The 17,712-nt window shown below is 49.6% G+C and overlaps 1 protein-coding gene across 50 annotated transcripts in view; it reads left to right on the forward strand.

Moving 5' to 3' along the window:
- Positions 1-17,712, forward strand: part of ERI3 (ERI1 exoribonuclease family member 3) — a 127,106-nt gene that overhangs the window by 30,025 nt on the left and 79,369 nt on the right. For 46 of the 50 annotated variants that reach the window (XR_011431459.1, XR_011431455.1, XR_011431468.1 and 43 more), the window contains 3 exons: positions 1,938-2,054; positions 8,335-8,394; positions 12,657-12,748. Coding sequence is in view for 39 of the 50 variants with exons in the window: in XM_014737338.3 (XP_014592824.1) it covers positions 1,938-2,054; positions 8,335-8,394; positions 12,657-12,748 (269 nt within the window). In the remaining 11 variants the exon portion in view is untranslated. Of the gene's footprint in view, positions 1-1,937; positions 2,055-6,520; positions 6,616-7,135; positions 7,332-8,334; positions 8,395-12,656; positions 12,749-17,712 lie in introns of those variants that run through there. The other 4 variants (XM_070248613.1, XM_070248621.1, XM_070248616.1 and 1 more) reach the window with 2 other exon arrangements.

Genomic DNA, 17,712 nt, shown 5'->3' on the forward strand with positions numbered 1-17,712 from the left:
AGCTCTTTCTGTTGGGCAAGTGTTTCTTTTACTTAGTGGGAGAGAGAAGATATATCAGAAATTCAGGAGTCAGATGAGCCTGACTCAGAGGGGCCCTCCTTGGAGTTCGCTCTTGGAAATCTTGGATATCCGATTTTTCAAGGGGACTAATATGTATTTTCTGTGTGTCTGTCCCTCAGTTTTGCTTTTCAGAGCAAAACTCCTCTCCTTGTCCTAGTTTGTAGTGCTCTGTGGGGAACAAGAGGCCTAGGGAATTGGGGCTAAGTCCCCACCTCTCTTCGCCTTGGGAGGAGAGGTGTCGCCTAGTCCTCTCCATCTCCCGTCTGCCTCAGCCTTGCAGCCTTTCTGCCCTTCCTACTTCTGGGGGCTCTTGTCAGCTTCCCCATCTGTGGGGATCAGTGCAGGAGGGACCAGGCAACCAGAACCTTTGAATTTCTCTGTCATGAAGTCTGACTGCCTTGATTTGGTCTTCAGTTCTGATGTAATGAGTTGGATAAAAATGCTTTGAAACAAGCTCGATAGAGTGGACATGTTTGGTGGGGAGAACATCCAGCTGTCCTAGGCTGTCAAAGAGATTGGCCATTTCTTCTTCTGAGTCCATTTCCCACTCGTCCATTTCCCGAGTGCAGTCAGGTGTCAACAATGCCTGTGTTGCTTCTCCATTCTGGCTGTCCCTGGAGAGAACCAATTTGCCTTGATTGTAGTCATACTGGAAAGTCCTCTCTGGAACAGGGGACCTGGGGTAGGGATGCCACTGGAGCTGACTGTTAGGGCCACTGAGTGGGCAAAGCCCCCCTTCTCTCTCTGCAGTGGCCCCTTTTCCGCATGCTAATTTTACTCGGAGGATTTTACTTTTATTTATTTTTTTTATTATTTCCTATTTGTCTCTTCCAGATGTTTTCAGGGCAGTTTTTTTTTTGTGTTGTAAACTAATTCCATTCATGTTTTAAAAATTTATGAAAGCGCTAATAAAAATGTCAAAGTGGTAAAAATGTTAGCTTTTCCTCTGCTTTGATTAAATTTTGCAAACTGTTTTTGAATATTAAAAAGCAATAATTTTTTTTATTCTCTCTCCTCGCTTTCCCTGTTCTCTCTGGTGTGCGTGTGCTCTCTCCTGCCCTCTCCCCCCTCTGGTGCGTTCCTCCCTTCCCAGGAGCGATGTATGAGGCGTGCTGCACAGCCAGCCTTCTGCAAGCCTGTTTGCACACCAGGACCTTGGTGCTGTGCATCTCTATTAAATAACGGAGACAAATTAATCTTAGAGACACCAAACAAATTGTCACTCCTCCTCCTTCTCTTCCATTACGTTCCAGTGGACTGGGAAGGGCTGGCTAAGCGATTGCAGGGTGGGGGTAGCAGGCTGGAGGGGAGGGTGTATTGCCTGAGAGAAAGGTGGGAGGCACTAGCTCCGATTACTCTTGCTCAGTTTTCTCCTTCTCTTTGGTATCCCCTTTGCCTTTATTTATTATTTATCTTTTTTGTTGTTGTAAAAACTAATGAAGAAACTCATTGACTCTGTTTACACTTCATATGCAAAAGTCTGTGCATTGGTCTGTTGGCTGGTTGTCTATATGGCTGGAGATCCAGGCCCATTCCAGGGCAAGGACCTGGGCAAGGAGAAGGGCGGCCTACTTCTAGGGGCTCAAGTGAGCCGGCCTCTGCTCGAGACCCAGTTGGGGAAACGGGTGGATTGCACTACTGTCTTCCTTCCCCTTTCCAGAGATAATGGTATGTGTGTCCAGTCCCTAGAACCTGTGAAGATATTAACAGTGGGAGGGTTGGGATTGTAATTAAGCTGGCACCATCTCACTCAGTCTTGGGTTTGGCCTGGCAGGAGTTAAGGAGCACAAAATGCTCCCTCATTCTTTACTCTGAGTTATTTGAAATGGTTAGTTAAAAAAACTTATTCTTCCTTTTCTGTGTCTTTGCCATTCTAGGAAATCATTGAGTTCCCCATCCTGAAGCTAAATGGCCGGACCATGGAGATTGAGTCTACCTTTCACATGTATGTCCAGCCTGTAGTCCATCCACAGCTTACTCCCTTCTGTACAGAGGTAAGGACCCTGGGGCCAGGCAGCAAGGGCTGCTGGGACAGGAGCTTTTTGATCACTGATGCTCTATAGAGGTCGCATAGGGAAAGCTTAGGTCTTAACAGCAATTAAGGCAGGTGTACATTAGACCCAGCAGGTGGCTTTTTATAAAGTCTGCCACTTCACCTGGGCCACTGTGATCATTGGGGACCCAGGGAAAGCAGTGGCACAATCTGTCCCAGCCTCCCCAATATTTTCCCTTTCTTGTCATCCCTACCCTTCCTGGTGACCAGACCCTTGTTGTCCAGGAGCAGGAAGGTGCTTCTGGGGCTCAGCTTCTTTTCACTTCCATTTCAATAGGGCCCCTTGGCAAGAGGTGAAGATTTCAGCTTCTTGGAAGGATAAGTTATGTTCAGGCTTTCTTACGTTTTGGTGATGTTTTTCAGTCCTTGAGCAAAGTGGTCCTGTGTGTGAAGCATTGGTTGAGTTTGTGGGAAGCACAACTCTATCACAGAGGAAAGAGAAGGGCAGTCCAAGTCGGGTATGAGGACAGCCTTGACAAGGCTGAAATGTCCTTATTCTAGGCTGGTACTGTACTTGGTCACCTTGCCAGCAGGTTAGTATTGGCCCCATTTTACAGATTTTGAAACTGGGACTAACTGGAGATCTTGGTGCTTGCTCAAAAGAGCCTTTGGCAGAGAGGCGGTACCCCTGAAGAGTTCTGGCTCTCAGGGCTGTGTGGAGAAGCCTTCTGTGGCTGCTTTCCCCTGTGATGTGTTGTGTTATGCACTCTGTGGTGGCCACAGGTTGTAGTGGAATCATGGGTCAAGTATGTGTGTTGCAAAGGTGATGGGAAAACATGAGTGTTTCTGGAATCTTTTAAGAATTTGGGTCTCAAGTACATTAGAGACTTTGTGCCATCATTTAGAGACCTACTGTCTATATATGAGTCAAACAGGAGGAAAGAAGTTCTTGAGTAATCCCAAAATAATCTCCTTGGTGTGGAGGAAGGCTGGGGAAGGGCCTGCCTGCTACTTGGGGGGCTGGTTCAGTGGGCTCTGAGGCTGACTTAGTCCAGATATGAGGTCCCAAGAATCACTCCGGGGCTTGATGCCAGTGTTTGCCGCCTGACCCTGTGGCCTTTTGTTACAGGCATCCAACTGCCAAGGTGTTTAGTCTCTCAAGCCTTTTGTTGTTCCAGTGAATGATGTTGAGGTTCTTGCTCCCTCTGGGGTTTACGGATTTTTTTCCTTTTTCCCCTGGGAATTACCTATACCACCAGGGGGCGCTAATTTGTCCTTTTTGCCCCTTTTGAAAAATCACCATTTTAGTGATGACGAAAATCCTCTTCCTTACAGGAAGGGAAGGGAAGACTTCCCTTAAACCAGCCAGTCGCCTGAGCCCTCCACTGGCCTGAAAGTGTAGTGTCCTCTTGTCCTTCTCTTCCTCCTCTCTGTGTGCAGACTCCCCCTTGGGTGCTCCAGCTCCTGCTCAGCTGCCTGGTGTAGACAGGCAGGCCCAAATTTTGGAAAGGTTGCTACCTGTTTATGGATGGAATAGAGCGCTTTGGGAGCTCAGCCCCTGGCAGGAGTGGGTGCTGGAGAGGATTGGGGAAAGGGATCTTTTTCAGAGCAGGGCTGCTACTGCTGCTTTTTGCGGGGAGGGGCGGAGGCATTGTGAGACCATGATGAAAGCTATGTTTCCTTGTTGTTTTTCCTAAGTTTCACTCAAGGACATACATACATCATTTGGAGGGTAGTAGGCATGGTAGTGTTGGGATCCTTGTTATGAAGCCTGTTCGGAAAGTAAAGATGAAGCGTATGGCTGTACTGCAGACACTGAGTCTACGATTTTGTCTCAGGCTTCCAGAGCTCAAAACTCTCCCAGACCTGGTGCCTGCCTTTTTGTCCAGCCCCATATCTCCTTGCTTCATCTCTGCCTCACTGCCCTTACCCAAAGGTCGCCTCTGCACGTGAGGGTTCTTCTGCCTGTACCCTGCGCCTACTCTCCTCCCCCTGGCCCCTACTTGTCCTCCAGGACTCTGCTAAGGGTCACCTTCTCTGGGAAGCCTTCCCTGAGCCCCACGCTGCACATGCTCACCCCAACATAGCACCAATCAGATACATTATACTGTAATTATTTATTTGTCTCCCCAGTAGACTGTGAGTTCCTTGAGGACAGAAACTAGACCTGATCCATCTCTGTCCTATTGTTAGGGCCTGGTACCAAGTAAACACTTAATATGCGTTCCTTAAATGAATGAATATTGTCAAAGAGTTATTCAACCACACCTTGCCTCACCGCAGAGAAACTGTACTGCTGACTTGCTCTTTTGAGTAAGTAAAGTCGTCTTTGGAAGACCTCAGATCATCTAAATAATGCCTTGTCTCCACACCAGATGGAATGTAACGCGCAGAACGGGGGCCATTGTTCTGAGACCTCATCCAACCTGGCAGTAGCTGCCTTTGGGGGTAGGGGTGGAGGTCGTTCTAGCCAGAGGGAATCTCTCATTAGTAAATTTGGGAACAGCCCAAACCTTCAGATTGCACTGAAGCAGCTCCTCTGGTAGGATTTTCTCTCGTGCACAAGAAGTCCTTAAGAACCCTAGCCTATGTGTGTGTCTGTGTGTGCACGCATCTGTACATGTGTGTGTATGCATGCTCATACACACACGACACACATGAGCACACACAGGGGCACATGCTTGTGTGGGGAGAAAGGGTCAGTGCTGAGCAGCAGGAAGAGGGATTCTGCCTGGAGTGAGTCTGTAGCCCACATGTGGACACTCACTGCTCTGTGTAATGAACATGTTGTCAGCCTTCTTGAGGTCCTTTCTTAGTTCCGGTTCATAGTCTGTCTGGAGATGTGGTTCTGACAGAGAAAGGATAGGATGTGTTCCGTTCCTTCCCAAGCGCTTTCCCTTCCACCTCTGGGATCTGCTCCCACCCCTCGGATCTCTGTCTCTAGCAGCTAGGCTGCCGCACAGTCCCTGACCATGTGCAGTCTTTTTTCTTGTTGTCATTCTTGTGAAAAAAACTAGAAAAAATACCTGTTTTGCTAAATGCCAGTAAAGGCCTTGTCTTGCACCTGTACTTAGAAAGGGTGAGATTTATTGGTCTCTTTGTCTGAGGAGAAAGAGCGGGTCTGATTATCAGATTGCACACCAGAAACAAGTGCTTATGTAATCAACAAACTGTCTTGGTGTCAGAATACGATTGTGTGGGAGATAAACGGTGAAAGGAGAAAGCGCTGGATGCTGACATGCTATTGGCACTGAGTGTCCTGGGCTGCTTCCTGTAGTTGCTCGTGTTTATGGTGAGGCCAGCTCGTTCCTGGACAAAGCGCATGTGTGGGTGGGGGATCTGAGGAACCAGCCATGTTATTAGTCAGAGTCAAAAGCCCCTCACCTTGTGGTTTCCTGCCTGGAGATGCGGGAGTTAATCTGTAATCCCTCAGTGAAAGGAGCCACAGAGCACACATTAATTCTTCCTCTCACCTCTCCTGCTGGAAGTGGTTAAGGTCTCTGAGCTCTGTTTAGCCTGTGAGCCCTGGTTCTCAGCTTAATAATACTTGGCTTTGCTCTAGTACCTGTCATTGTGAGGATGTGAAAGCTTTTTACAAACGTATATTAACCCAAGTGGGAATGAGCTTAAACTGCAGCATGAAGGATTTAAGTTATGCCTGAGGCAGAACTTCCCGGTATTTATTTTATTAAATTGTCTCTCTCCCTCACAGCTTCTAGTATAGGTCTTACAGTTATCTTAGAGGTGGTCAGTATCAGGTACAGGGACTAACTTTCTTAATTTCACCACTTCAGCCAGTGCCTTGGCAGACTGATAAGAAGTGATCCATCCTTGGAGGGATTAATAGAGGGGAGTGAGCATGAAAGGATGCTTCTAGTTGAACCAATAGCTCAAGCCTCTGTGACTCTGGATGTTGAGTTCAAGTCCTTTAGGAACTCAGCTGTAAGCCATGTCTTGCTGGACCACAGGTCGTCTGGGAAGCTTGGAGACAGGGAGCTGAGCTCACTAGGCTCCTCCTCCTAAGCTGATGACCCTAGGATTACTGACCTCTGGAGGAGAGTGCGAGAAAGCCCTAGGATCCTGGAGCCCAGGATGGAAGAGGTGGGCCTAGTCTGTAGCGAGAGATCCTGCAGAGCAGCGCTCTTGTTTCCCTTTTTGGTGTAGTGATTTTCTCTCCCCACATCAGCGATTTTCCTAGGACCCAGAGCAGGTGCTGGTGGGGTACACAGAGGCTGACCTCAGTCCCATCTCAAGGAGGGAGGGTTCTGGCAAGGGTGCCATTGGTGTGTGTGAGGGAGACTTTCTGGAAGCCTTTTGGTGTTCAGACTATCTGAGTGACCCTTGGTGGGAACCAAGTGAAGGAGTAGAGGTAACCTTGCCCCAGGAAACTCAGACCAGACACAAGGCTGGCATGCAGGCCCTGGAGCTTTCCAAGAAGTAAGAGTGGCTCTGTGTTTTCCAGGATAGTCCTGACGCTAAGCCCCAGCTCCAAGCTTGAGGACATGGCTTGGCCCTGGAAGAACTAAGCAGGAGAGAAGATGGGCCAGAAAGGGCAGTGGTGGGTACGTGGGCCATGGTCAGTCATCTGGATGTTGGACCTGGAGTTGGCAGTGAGCCTGCTCTGGACTCTGGTCCCTACATGCCTGAGATAAAACACAGGGCAACTGCCCACTCAGTGTGTGGCTCTGGAAGATGTACAGGCTCTGGGTGCTAGCTGGGCTGGGCATAGGAGGGAGCTGCCAAGAAGAATGCGGATTCCATGAGGGCAGGATTTTCATGTTTTTCTTCACTGCTGGATCCCTGGTTCCTAGAATGGGGCCCATCAATAGTTGCTGACTAAATAAAAGGAGGAGTCTTAGCACTCCAAGGTTACAGCTGCTGACCTGGGGCCCTTCCCATCCCCTCCAGCCCTCAGTGGACCATCTTTTCCTGTCTTTGGCTCAGGCCCTCCCTCTACTGGGCAGTTCTTTGGTCTCCCAAGCAAGGAAAGGGTGTGGAGGTGCCAGCCGGGTGGGCATGCTGTGGGTTAAAGCCTTGCGAAACAACAGTGTAGTTAATCTTTCTAATTTATTTTCCTTTTAGACCATGGGAAGTCTGTAGGCAGCAGCTGTTACCCAATTAAAATACAGATTAATATAAAAACAGTTTCTGGAATATAAAATAGAGTGGCTGTGTCCTTACACTTCCTTAAAATACCACCTAATAATGACTTGATGAACTACAGAAACCCACCTAGAGGAACTCAGCGTTCTTAAAATGAAAATTTCTTCCCTAAAAGGTGTGTATTACCATTCCTTGTAAGTCGCTATGAGAAAACAACCCTCCCTCTTAGAGCCAGCGGTTTCTGTGAGTTGGGTATTTGGTATTCATTAAATGTAATTATAGTTTAATTGGAGTTTAATCCCCCCCCCCAACACTTAAAAAAAAAAAAGTTTCCCAGCAAGCCTGAGATGCTACTCTCTCTGGGAGTAGCCAGGGGCACATTGGGCTTGGTGATTTCCAGCTGGTCCAGGTCTGTGGATGGGGCCTCCTGCCTCCGGTCCTGGAGGCAGTCTGTCTTGGTCTGTGCTTGAGGGATATTTTCACTTCAAAACAAAACAAGCAAAGCAACAAGCTTGTTTAAACCTAGGCCTCAGCTGTGGGGAGCATAGGCCTGTGAGTCAGAAATCCTCTATATCGGGTTTGTAAATTAGGCCTTTTTGTCTGAGTTTCCCCATCAGTTAAAGGTGCCTGTTTCCCGCTTGGCCCGTGGGTATTGAGGGCCAAGGTGTGCAAGGTGGATGCCTGTGGGGCTCCCCTGGCCCTTCACTGATGTTGGAGGGGAAATGCTGGACCTCGAGGCCCAGAGAAGGGGTGGACTTGAAACCAAGTATGCCTGTCTGGTGTGAGAATTCCTCAAGTTCTACAGGAACTTCTGTGAAGCTTGGAGGTGAATTTACTTTAGACTGTAATTTGTGGAGAGTTATTGAGCCTAGTGAATACAAAAGATACATAAAATCTTTCTTTCCCCCCCCCAAAATAAAGGCTGAAATAGGTATGAGAAACACCTGTGGTCAGCGTGTAGCTATGTATCCCCATCTCAGGGCAGGAGATTGTGGGGGGAAGTTCACATTGTGTCCTGGGACTTGATTCCCAAGGCTTCTGTCAGGTTCTGAGCCTAAAGCAGTGCAGGTCAGTGTCTTTTACGTAGAAGGAGAAAAACAGAAAGAAAAGGATCCAGTCGAGCTTTGAGTCCCTGCGCCCTGGTGGTCCACCCATCGGCTATTTCTCTTTCCTTTCAGCTTACCGGGATTATTCAAGCCATGGTGGATGGTCAGCCAAGCCTGCAGCAAGTGCTAGAGGTAGGTTGAGTGACCTTTAATTCCTGACCTCTGACCCCTTCCTGCTGCCTTTCTCTCTCTCCCCTCCTGAGGATGTAGCCGTGTAATTTGACTATGATTATGGCTTGATTAGAATAACATTTGCTGTCACATCAGTGACATGCTGTTGAGAGTATTGAACCATTGATCTGTCATCTCCAGCTGTTCCCGTCAGGGTTACTGACAAGATGTCCGAGTGCTGCCAGGAGTCGGGTGGAGGGCCCCCAGCCCTCCTGGCCCATGGCCTGGTGCTGGCCGGCTCGGGGCAGCCTTCGCCGGGCTGCCTGGGGAGTGGGGAAGCTGAGCTGTGGCACTGTGGGACTAGCCCCGGGGACTGGAGGTGTTTTTGTTTAGCTTCAGTGTTGGCTTCTTGTGGCATGTGAGCACTTCATTAACTCACCCAGAACTCCCCATCGATGGCTTTTGTTTGCTGTCAGCTCCTCCAGGAGGTGCGGCTGGGCCCGCCTGCCCCACTGCAGCTTGCCGCTGGATGCATTGTGCCTGTCAGGGGTGCAGAGGCTGCACTGGGTAATGATTCCTAATCAGAATAATTACAACAATTGCCTATGTGAGGGAAATCAAATTAAAGGCTTTAGAACCCTTGGCAGAGACCACACTTCTAGGATGTTCTCCTCGGGGGAACTGGAAAAGGTTAAGATGCTGCTTCTTGTGCTCCAGCCTGAGGGAGTAAGGAAGGGCAGTGCTTGGCCTCAGCTTGTCTCCCAGCCCCTTCCGCTCGGAGGTGGAGGTGGGGGGCGGGAGGGGGGCTGTCCAGAGAGGGGGAAGGTCCCCCTCCCACTCCCTTCTCTCTAGGAGGAGGAGAGAAGAGAAAAAGCCTGTGGATCTCCTGAGGTGCTTTCTTTACTTTTAAGACCAGTGAACCTGAAGCTCAGCTCCATCAAAGCACAGGAGAAAGCAGAGTGTCGGGGGGCTAGCAGGGCACGTCTGCATTGGAGGTAGTCAGCCTACAGGAAGTAGGGTGGTGGCAGGGAGAGGAAGGAAGAACTCTCTATTTAGCCAAGGGCCTGTCCCGTGGGGGAGAGAAAAGCAGACTGAATTTGCTGGGGCTCCTCAGGATGGAGTCAGGGCCAGAGAGACAGGTTTCGGCTCACCCTGTGCCAGAGTGTGCTCCCTGACCCTGGAGAGTGCGCGCCTGGGCTCTGGGTGGGCTCGGGGTTAGGGGTCCTGCAATAGACTCGGAGAAGATAAGATGAGCTCTGAGGTGTCTCCCAGCCCCACTGACCCTCTTTTTTTGCGGGGAGATTCCCTCCTATGACAGGTGGCTCCTCAGCATGGACTACTCCCTACAGGACCAGACTCAAGGAGAAAGAGGGCACCCGTCCTTCCCTGTGTCCCAGCCGGCATCCTCAGCCAGGGCCTGGCCCCTGTTGGAGGCCAGAGGACAGGCAGCTTTTCCCTGGAATGTCTTGGGCTGGGATCCTAAGAGGAAAATGCTGCTCTAGCCAGCACCAAATCAAGGCTGTGAGGTTATGGGTTTTTTCCCCTCAGTGGTGCCAATTGAGAGGGAGTTAGGGTCTTCAGGAGACTTCCTCCTGCTGACCCCAGGCCAGCCCTGGAGCAGGATGCTCAAAGGATTCCCAGGAAGCTGCTTTCTGCTGCTTCAGCATACTTTATGGCTGAAGAGGGAATATTCTTGGTATCAGCCTGAACAGGGAGTCTCTGACAGGACAAAGAGACCAGACTGGGCTCTGCTTTGCCGATTAGCCCTTAGTTGGTTATAGAACTAAAGAACTCGGGGCTGGCCCCGTGGCTGAGTGGTTAAGTTCACACGCTCCGCTTCGGCGGCCCAGGGTGTCAGTGGCTCAGGGTTTCGCCGGCCCAGGGTTTTGCCGGTTCAGACCCTGGGCGTGGACATGGCACCACTCATCAGGCCACCTTGAGGCGGTGTCCCACATAGCACAACCAGAGGCACTCACAACTAAAATATATAACTATGGACTGGGAACTAAAGAGCTAACTTCTTGTCCTAACCAAGGCCCTGAGCAGGCAGCCAGCTAGATGCTTGTCTGACTCACTTGTTCTAAGTAGGGCTCAGGCTGGGCTCCTCTGGGCCTTCGGTAGCTGGGAGGGCTGGCCCAGCTGACAGGGGTTTTCTTGGTGGTTCCTCGAACTCTTTATCCATTCAAGCAGCGAAGGGAAGGAAAAGGACAGGTCTGATTCCAAATGTAGTATCACTTCCTGGACAAGCCCGTGTTAGAAGATGCTCACTGAATATCTGCTGCATGACTGAATGGCCTGCGCCCTGAGCTTCCAAGGACCCCAGTGAGTACTGGGTGCTCCTTATGATGAAGGCTTGGTCTTGCTGGCCATTGGCTCCTGACAGTCCTGTCCTGTTCTGATTTCTTTTCCAGGACCACTGTGCAGGAGTTGGGGCATTGGGGAGCCCCCATAGCAGGTGGGGCACTTGGGGATTTAAGGCCAGTGAGCCAGAGTGTTAACTGACTTGGGGAACTCCAGGTTTGCCTTACCTCTTTTCTTATGCAAAGTCTGCCTTATTTTCTGTAGGTGACCCTGGGGAAAGGATGTGCATGCATGTGTGTGCATGTGCGTGCATGTGTGGGTGTGGGTGTGTGTCTGTGTGTGTTCATACAAAGGGTTGGATTAGAGTGGCTGGGGAGACAAACCATTCAGGAGTGGAAGGTCGAGAATTCAGCTGCTGGGGAGCCCCTCAGGCTAAGGAGGATTCTCTGGTGTGTAGACTGTGAAGAGGGTGGGCATCGTCTGGCACTGGGGAGCAGTTCTGGTGTTCCGGGAGATAGGACGGCTGTAGCCATGGAACTAGATAGGATCCTTGGCGCTGCTCAAGGACTGCTCCAATATGGGCCAGGCCTCTAGGATCTCTGAGGTGTCCAGGAAGCCATCCTACGCCAGCTAGAAGTAATCTGACTTCACGATTTCCATGGGCTCTCCATTACCTGCTGGGCATACAAGACCCATCACAGTCTGGCCTAACCTAGTCCCCCAGCCTCCATTCCTGTCCCTCCTTTCTACACCATGTGGACTTCGGTCACATTACTCCCTACTCCTATTTCAATCAATCAGCAAATATCTATTGAGAAGATGCTGGGCTGGGTTGGGGATTAAGACAGTGAATGAGACGGGAGAGTCCCTGCCTTCGTGGTGCTTAGTCTGGTGAGGAAGGCAGACATTAAACAGACACTTGCTTCTCAAATACAAAATGATCGTCCCTGTGCCTTTGCCTCTGCCTGGAGTATCCTTTCCTAGGTTCCACCTGTCAAACAAACCCCACTACCAGGCCCCTAGTTCAGTTATGTTCTTTATGAAGCCTTTCTGACTCCTTTCCCTGTGAAAGGTAGAGCTAGCCACTTCCTCCTCTTGGTCCTCGAGGATTCAGGTCACTTCTCCATTGCTGCATCTATTATATCGTATTGTGATGATCTGTCTTTCTCCCCTTCTCAGCCCACTGTCTGTTTTGTGGTAGACAGTTAATGCATTATCACATAGAATTCTCAAAACAACCCTGTAAGGTTAGTCATCCTACCTCGTTTTATAGATGAAGGAGACTGAAGTTCAGAGGGGTTAAATGACTTTTAAATGACTTCCCATCAGGGATACAGCCAAGATGTGGAAGAGCCGAGGTTAGAACCCAGATATGTCTGACTTTCGATCCTGCATGTCTAGCTACTGTGCAATCTCGCCTTTAAAAATAATCCCCCTGTGTGAGTGGAGCACTGGTGTGATCTGCGGCACTCCTGCACCTGTCTGGGATCTTCCGAAAAGCAGTCAGTGCTGCCTGGATTCTTTGTGTCATTCTCTCGTTATATACTGATTTTAGTGTTTGTATTTCCAGTGTGGGTGCCAAGAATAAAACCAACCAAAGGGATGAAGGGAAAGGAAGGCTTAAAGTGTTTAGGAGCAGCTTCTTTCCCTGCCTGGGAATTGAGCTCAGCCTTCAAAAGATTCTGCTGAATTTGAACCCTTAACCAGGAGAGGATAAGGGGACGGGCCACAGAGGACTGGACGGTGCCCTCCCCCGCACACCTGGGCTTCCGTGCTCTTCCTGCAGGGGTCTTCCTGCAAGCGCCCCACAGTTCTGAGCCCGGGCTGAGAGCCCAGAGTGGAGCCGTGGCTGGCTAAGATTACATTTTTCTCCTCCTCTGATTACCAGCAGCTTATCTGCGTTTCACTGTTGTGACTCTTCACAGACTCAGGGGAAAAAAAAAAAAGGAAAATCTCATCTGTTCTTGTTGTGTACTTTTCAGAGGGTCGATGAGTGGATGGCGAAGGAAGGCCTCTTAGATCCAAACGTCAAGTCAATTTTTGTCACCTGTGGAGACTGGGACTTGAAAGTCATGTGAGTATGAGAAGGGCTGCTTTGCTGGAAGGGCTGGGAATCTGTGGGACCAGGGCTTGCCTTTCATAGGCTTAAATGTCCAAGCCGACAGGGCAGCTGGGTCAGGGAGTCCCTGGATCTTTGGGGCTGCCAGGCGAGGAGAGGCCTGGGGGCCCTGCCTTCTGCCCTGGACCAGGAAGTGGGCAGGCCAAGGACTCTACCGGAACTGCTCTTGTTGGGGCCTTCCTGCCTTTGCTGGGTCTCGCTGCTCAGGACAGCCCTTCCAGTTGTGGGGCTACATGTTATCGCCCTGGAAGGAAGGAGATAAAAGAGAGTCTTTAATTAAGCACAGAAAGGTTAAGTAATTTGTCCAAGAACACACAGAGCCAGGATTCAAACCCAGGCAACCCTTCTCTTAACATATACTATGCTGCCCTCTTATCTGGGATACAAGGCCCTGTGATCCATCTGAGCACCAGTATTGGGATGAGAGAGGGCTGCTTCTAGACAGCTGCCCAAGTCACCAGCCTCCTCTTTCCTCCTTTGTCCCCACTGCTTTTTCTCCTTTGTCTCCTGATCCTGCCCCAGCTATGGGAGACAGAACTGGTTCCTTTGCTGGGTTGACGCTTCTGCCTCTTGTCTATCCTCTTGGATACCTGGCTTCAAACAGCCCCCAGGGAACTAAAGGGGGGTGGAGGTGGAGGGGGCAGTGTTTGCTGAGGATTGATAGAATCGATACCTCTGTGTTCTTTGTGACTGAAGGCAGCAGCAAGCATTCTGTGTGCGTGTGTGTGTGCTTTTGAGCATAGGGTGGGGTGTTGGTGGGGGTGGCGTGGGGAGTAGTGGCTCTGGAGTGACATTTCCTGCCAAATCAGTCATTATCTCCTCACCAAAGTCCTTATTATGCCTTTTGGATGCTGAGCATTGAGGTGAAGTTATGTGCCCAGGTGGGTGTCAAGGCTGCTGTTGGACACCAACTCCTTAGGTGAGAAAGGAGGAAGAACAAGCCCAGATCACATAAACTCCCACACACCTCATCTCCCGCGTCCCTTAGGGCATGTGCACACACTGCACACCTCCAGGCTTGTATACACATAGCTCCCAGAACTTCAGAGGCTCTCTCTGCTCCCAGATGATACTCATTTGTCAGGGAAATGATAGAGGCCACGCCTGGAAGCAGATATGAATCAGAGGAGGGGTCCATGGAGAAGGGGAAGAGGAGGAGGAAGGCTGTTGCTCTTGTTTACGGCATCCTGGGCAGCTTTGAGCACTGGAAGCGGTAAGGGACTTACGTGGAGCTCTGCAGCACAGGAGGAGCCATTCGGGGCAGGACAGGGTTCAGGCTGATAACAGACAGTTCTGGGGCTCATGTGGCCCTATCAAGAGGCCCAGTTCCTCCAGGTAGCCTCCGAGGACTCCCACTCTTGCAGTGGTTTTCTCTCTTTGGCATGCTCATGTTCCCAACATCCGCATTTCTGAATATTCTGCGTTACCTGTGAATGGCGTGTACATATATGTGTATATGAAAACCTTCCTGTGAGGTTGGGGACTGTCTGGCTGGGCCTCCGCAGCTTGGAGTTGGTTTCTCCATGAGAAGGAGAGGGAATTTCAGAGGGCGTCGTCATCTTTGGGTCTGGCCTGCAGCACCAGTTCAGCCCTTGACATGCTGGGCCCTGGACAGATTTTGGTACCTCAGGAGGCCGCCGTGCATTTTCACAAGAAATGATGTAATCAAGAAGAGGGATTGGGTTGTGGAATCCAAGCATATATGAAAGGAAACCAAATTTTAGTGAGCACATACCTTATCTCATTCAGTCCTCCTAACTACCTTCTCTGGTAGGAGGTGGTATCTCCCTTTTATAGATGAAAAAGCAAAATTAAAAACTGAGGCTCAAATTGGTAAAGACTCATAGCTAGACAGAATTGAATTCTCAGACCATGTAGCTTCCAAAAGAGATGATACGGGCAGCCTTTGGAGGCTGGTTTGGGTTTGCATTGGGAAGGCCAGTAAAGCTCTGAAAAAGAGTGTGCAGGGAGGAGGCAGATGTCAGGTGGCAGGGGCTGGGGGAGGAGAGCTCTGTGGCTGCCTTTTAGAAGCAGGACTCCGCAACTGCTGGGAAGGCTCTTAATTAAATGTGTAACAAAATAAAAACAGCCAGAGAGGAAACCTAAGTAGTGCCGCGTGACAGTGCACAGCTTATCCGTGTTCCTGGAACCTCTCATCAGATGGCTCTCATCAGAGCCATCACCTTTTTATGCGCCTGGTAAAGGCTGCTGATGAGCCTGACAAGGGTGGTGTTAAATTGACACCCACAACTTGTTAGTGTGTGGCTTACCTCTTATTTTGACATCCGTTTTCAGATTTAACTAAGTCTAAAGAATTCAGCAAATATTTTCATTTCCCGCTCTAGTTTCCTGGAGCCATAGCTCCTTCTCATTGCTGTCCTTCCCTTCCCTCCCAGCCCCCTCCCCCAGCCAGCTTCACATCACTTTTGTTGGAAAGGGCCTGATTAGTGAGGCACTGAGAAATGGGGACTGAAGTGGCAGCAGGAATCCCACTGGAGAAAAGAAACCTGCTCCCACCCTGACAACATCATTTTGTGTCCATCTTTTGTTAAAGCTGGATGAGTTGATACTCCAGGTTTACGTGGGCTTTGATGTTATAGCCACAGATCCTGCTAAGGTGGGTTTCAATTTAGTGGGTGCCGATTTAATTTTCCTCTAAACTGTTTAAGAAGTGACACGTTGTGGCTTTGGCCCTTGGTCGGCTTGCCTTCCCCACTTTTCGTTTGCTTTACCTGGTGTTTCTTGAAGCTCCTTGTGGAGTTTGGTGTACTTTCACCAACTTTCTTCTCTGTTTACCCAGGCAGGGAATGTCTTTGGAAAGGGGGTCCATCTTTGATATGGTGGGAAGGTAGGGCTGGTGCAGAGTGAGGAGTGACACCTGCACAGGTGCCACCCTTGAGGAGCTTAGATTTTATTTTAGCCTGTAGCTTGAAGATCTGTACAGCCACTCTCAGAGTGGCTGAGAAGATGGACCAGAGGCTTTCCCAGTGGCCTGTGGATCTGAGAAGAGGAGCAGATCAGGAAGAAAGAAAGACTCGGAGTAGGGGTAGGGGTGGGGGCAGGGGTAGGGAAGAGTGACATGAAGGGAGGACCTGGCCCTCAGTGCAGTCTGGGAAGAGGCCCTTTGGAGGGGGTCAGGATAATCAGACACTGCTCTGGTTGGGCCAGGTCCAGAGGCTGCTCAGAGTCAGTTGAGAGGACCCTCACCTAGGCTCAGACTCGGCTTTGGAAGGGGTTTTCCTCCCATTGGAGGTTGAACGGGTGAATGCTGGGCTGGCATTTGGCTTGAGGGTTTTTCGTATTTTCCTTGTGAGGTGTGCATACCACACCCCTCTGTTGGTGTTGTGCAGATGTGGACCCAGAGCACTTCAGGTTTTAGAAAATGTGGAGATCAAAAGATTTCTTGCTCAGATTATCCCACTCACTGTTTGATTTGGGGGCATGCACTCAACAGGGGCTACCAAGGGTAACTTCAGGGCTGCAGTCAAGTGGCCAAGACTATTGAAGAGCAGAGACTGCTGTGACCTGAAGGGAAGTCCCATCATGATGGACCACATACCTGGGAGAGCACTGTGGGGTAGTGACTATCCTGTTGGGGGGTGTAGACAATGGCTGAAAGGGAGGGTCAGTGACACGCTTGCTGGGGGTCAGTCTGTACCCTCTTGGCATCATTCACCAGAGTTGACCACTTCGTCTGTCTTTAAACACCTTTTACCTTTGTTTTTCTTATGTCTCCTGTTTCTCTGGCTTTTCCTTCACAGTCTCTTTGAAGATGCTTCTTTCCTTACTTTTTTCTTAAATTTGGTGTTTCTTAAATGTTAGTGTTTCTTTGATCTCTGTCCTAGCAGTTTTTTTTTTTATTCTGCACACTCACACTTTCCAGAGTGATCATGTACTTTGCCGTAGCTTCAGATGTCCTCTGTATGCTGAGGTCTTCCATCCTCTTTCTCCAACTGAGAAATGGGAACTGACATGGCAGCAGAGATCCCACTGGAGAAAAGAAATCTGCTCCATGTGGCATCTGGACTCCAGGCATTCATATCCAGCCCTGTATTCTATGTCTCCACCTGGATGTCCACAGACCCCTTAAAGCTCAGGTGTTATCCTTCTCCCAACACCTTGTCCTCCAACATTCCTTCAAATAATGACTGGTACCATCTACAGTCATGGGCTGCGTAATGATGTTTCAGTCAATGACAGACCCCATGTATGACAGTAGTCCCATAAGATTAGTACCGTATAGCCTAGGTGTATAGTAACAAAATCACCCAGCGGTGCATTTCTCAGAATGTATCCCCATCGTTAAGTGACAGATGACTGTAGTCAGTAGTTCTGTCAGAAACCTGAGTGTCATCCTTGATTCCTTTCCCTAGCCACAACCAATTAATTGCCAAATCCTGTTGATTCTTCCTCCCAGAGGTTTCTCAGAGTCATTGCCTTCTCTCCATCCCCGCCACCACTGCTCTAGTTAAGGTCAACACATTCTTCTTGGATTACTACGAAAGTCTTCTAATTGGTCTCTTTGACTCCAGTCTTGCTTCTTTTAGCCCATTCTCCTAATTGTAGCAGATTACGTCACACCCCTGCTTAACACCCTTCAAGGCTTCCCCTTGCCCTCAAGGCAAAGTCACACTGTTTATTGCGGCTTTCAAGGCTCATGCTTACTTCTCTAGCCTCATCTCTCATTACTCTGTATGCATTCCCCTACCCTCCATCCCAGCCAGATTCTCCAGCTGGCCAATTCCTAAGGATCTCTCTTAACATCTTTCTCTAGGCGCTTTCCTGTGTGTTCCTGGAGCACATGTACTTCTTCACACATGAAATTGTATTGTAGCTACCTCTACTTGTCTGTCTCTTTCACTAGATTGTGAGCACCATTGTAACCCTCAGACAATGCTTACCTGTGGTAGTTCAATAAG

This window comes from Equus caballus, chromosome 2 (assembly GCF_041296265.1).
Source record: "Equus caballus isolate H_3958 breed thoroughbred chromosome 2, TB-T2T, whole genome shotgun sequence".
Classification (NCBI taxonomy): Eukaryota; Metazoa; Chordata; class Mammalia; order Perissodactyla; family Equidae; genus Equus; species Equus caballus.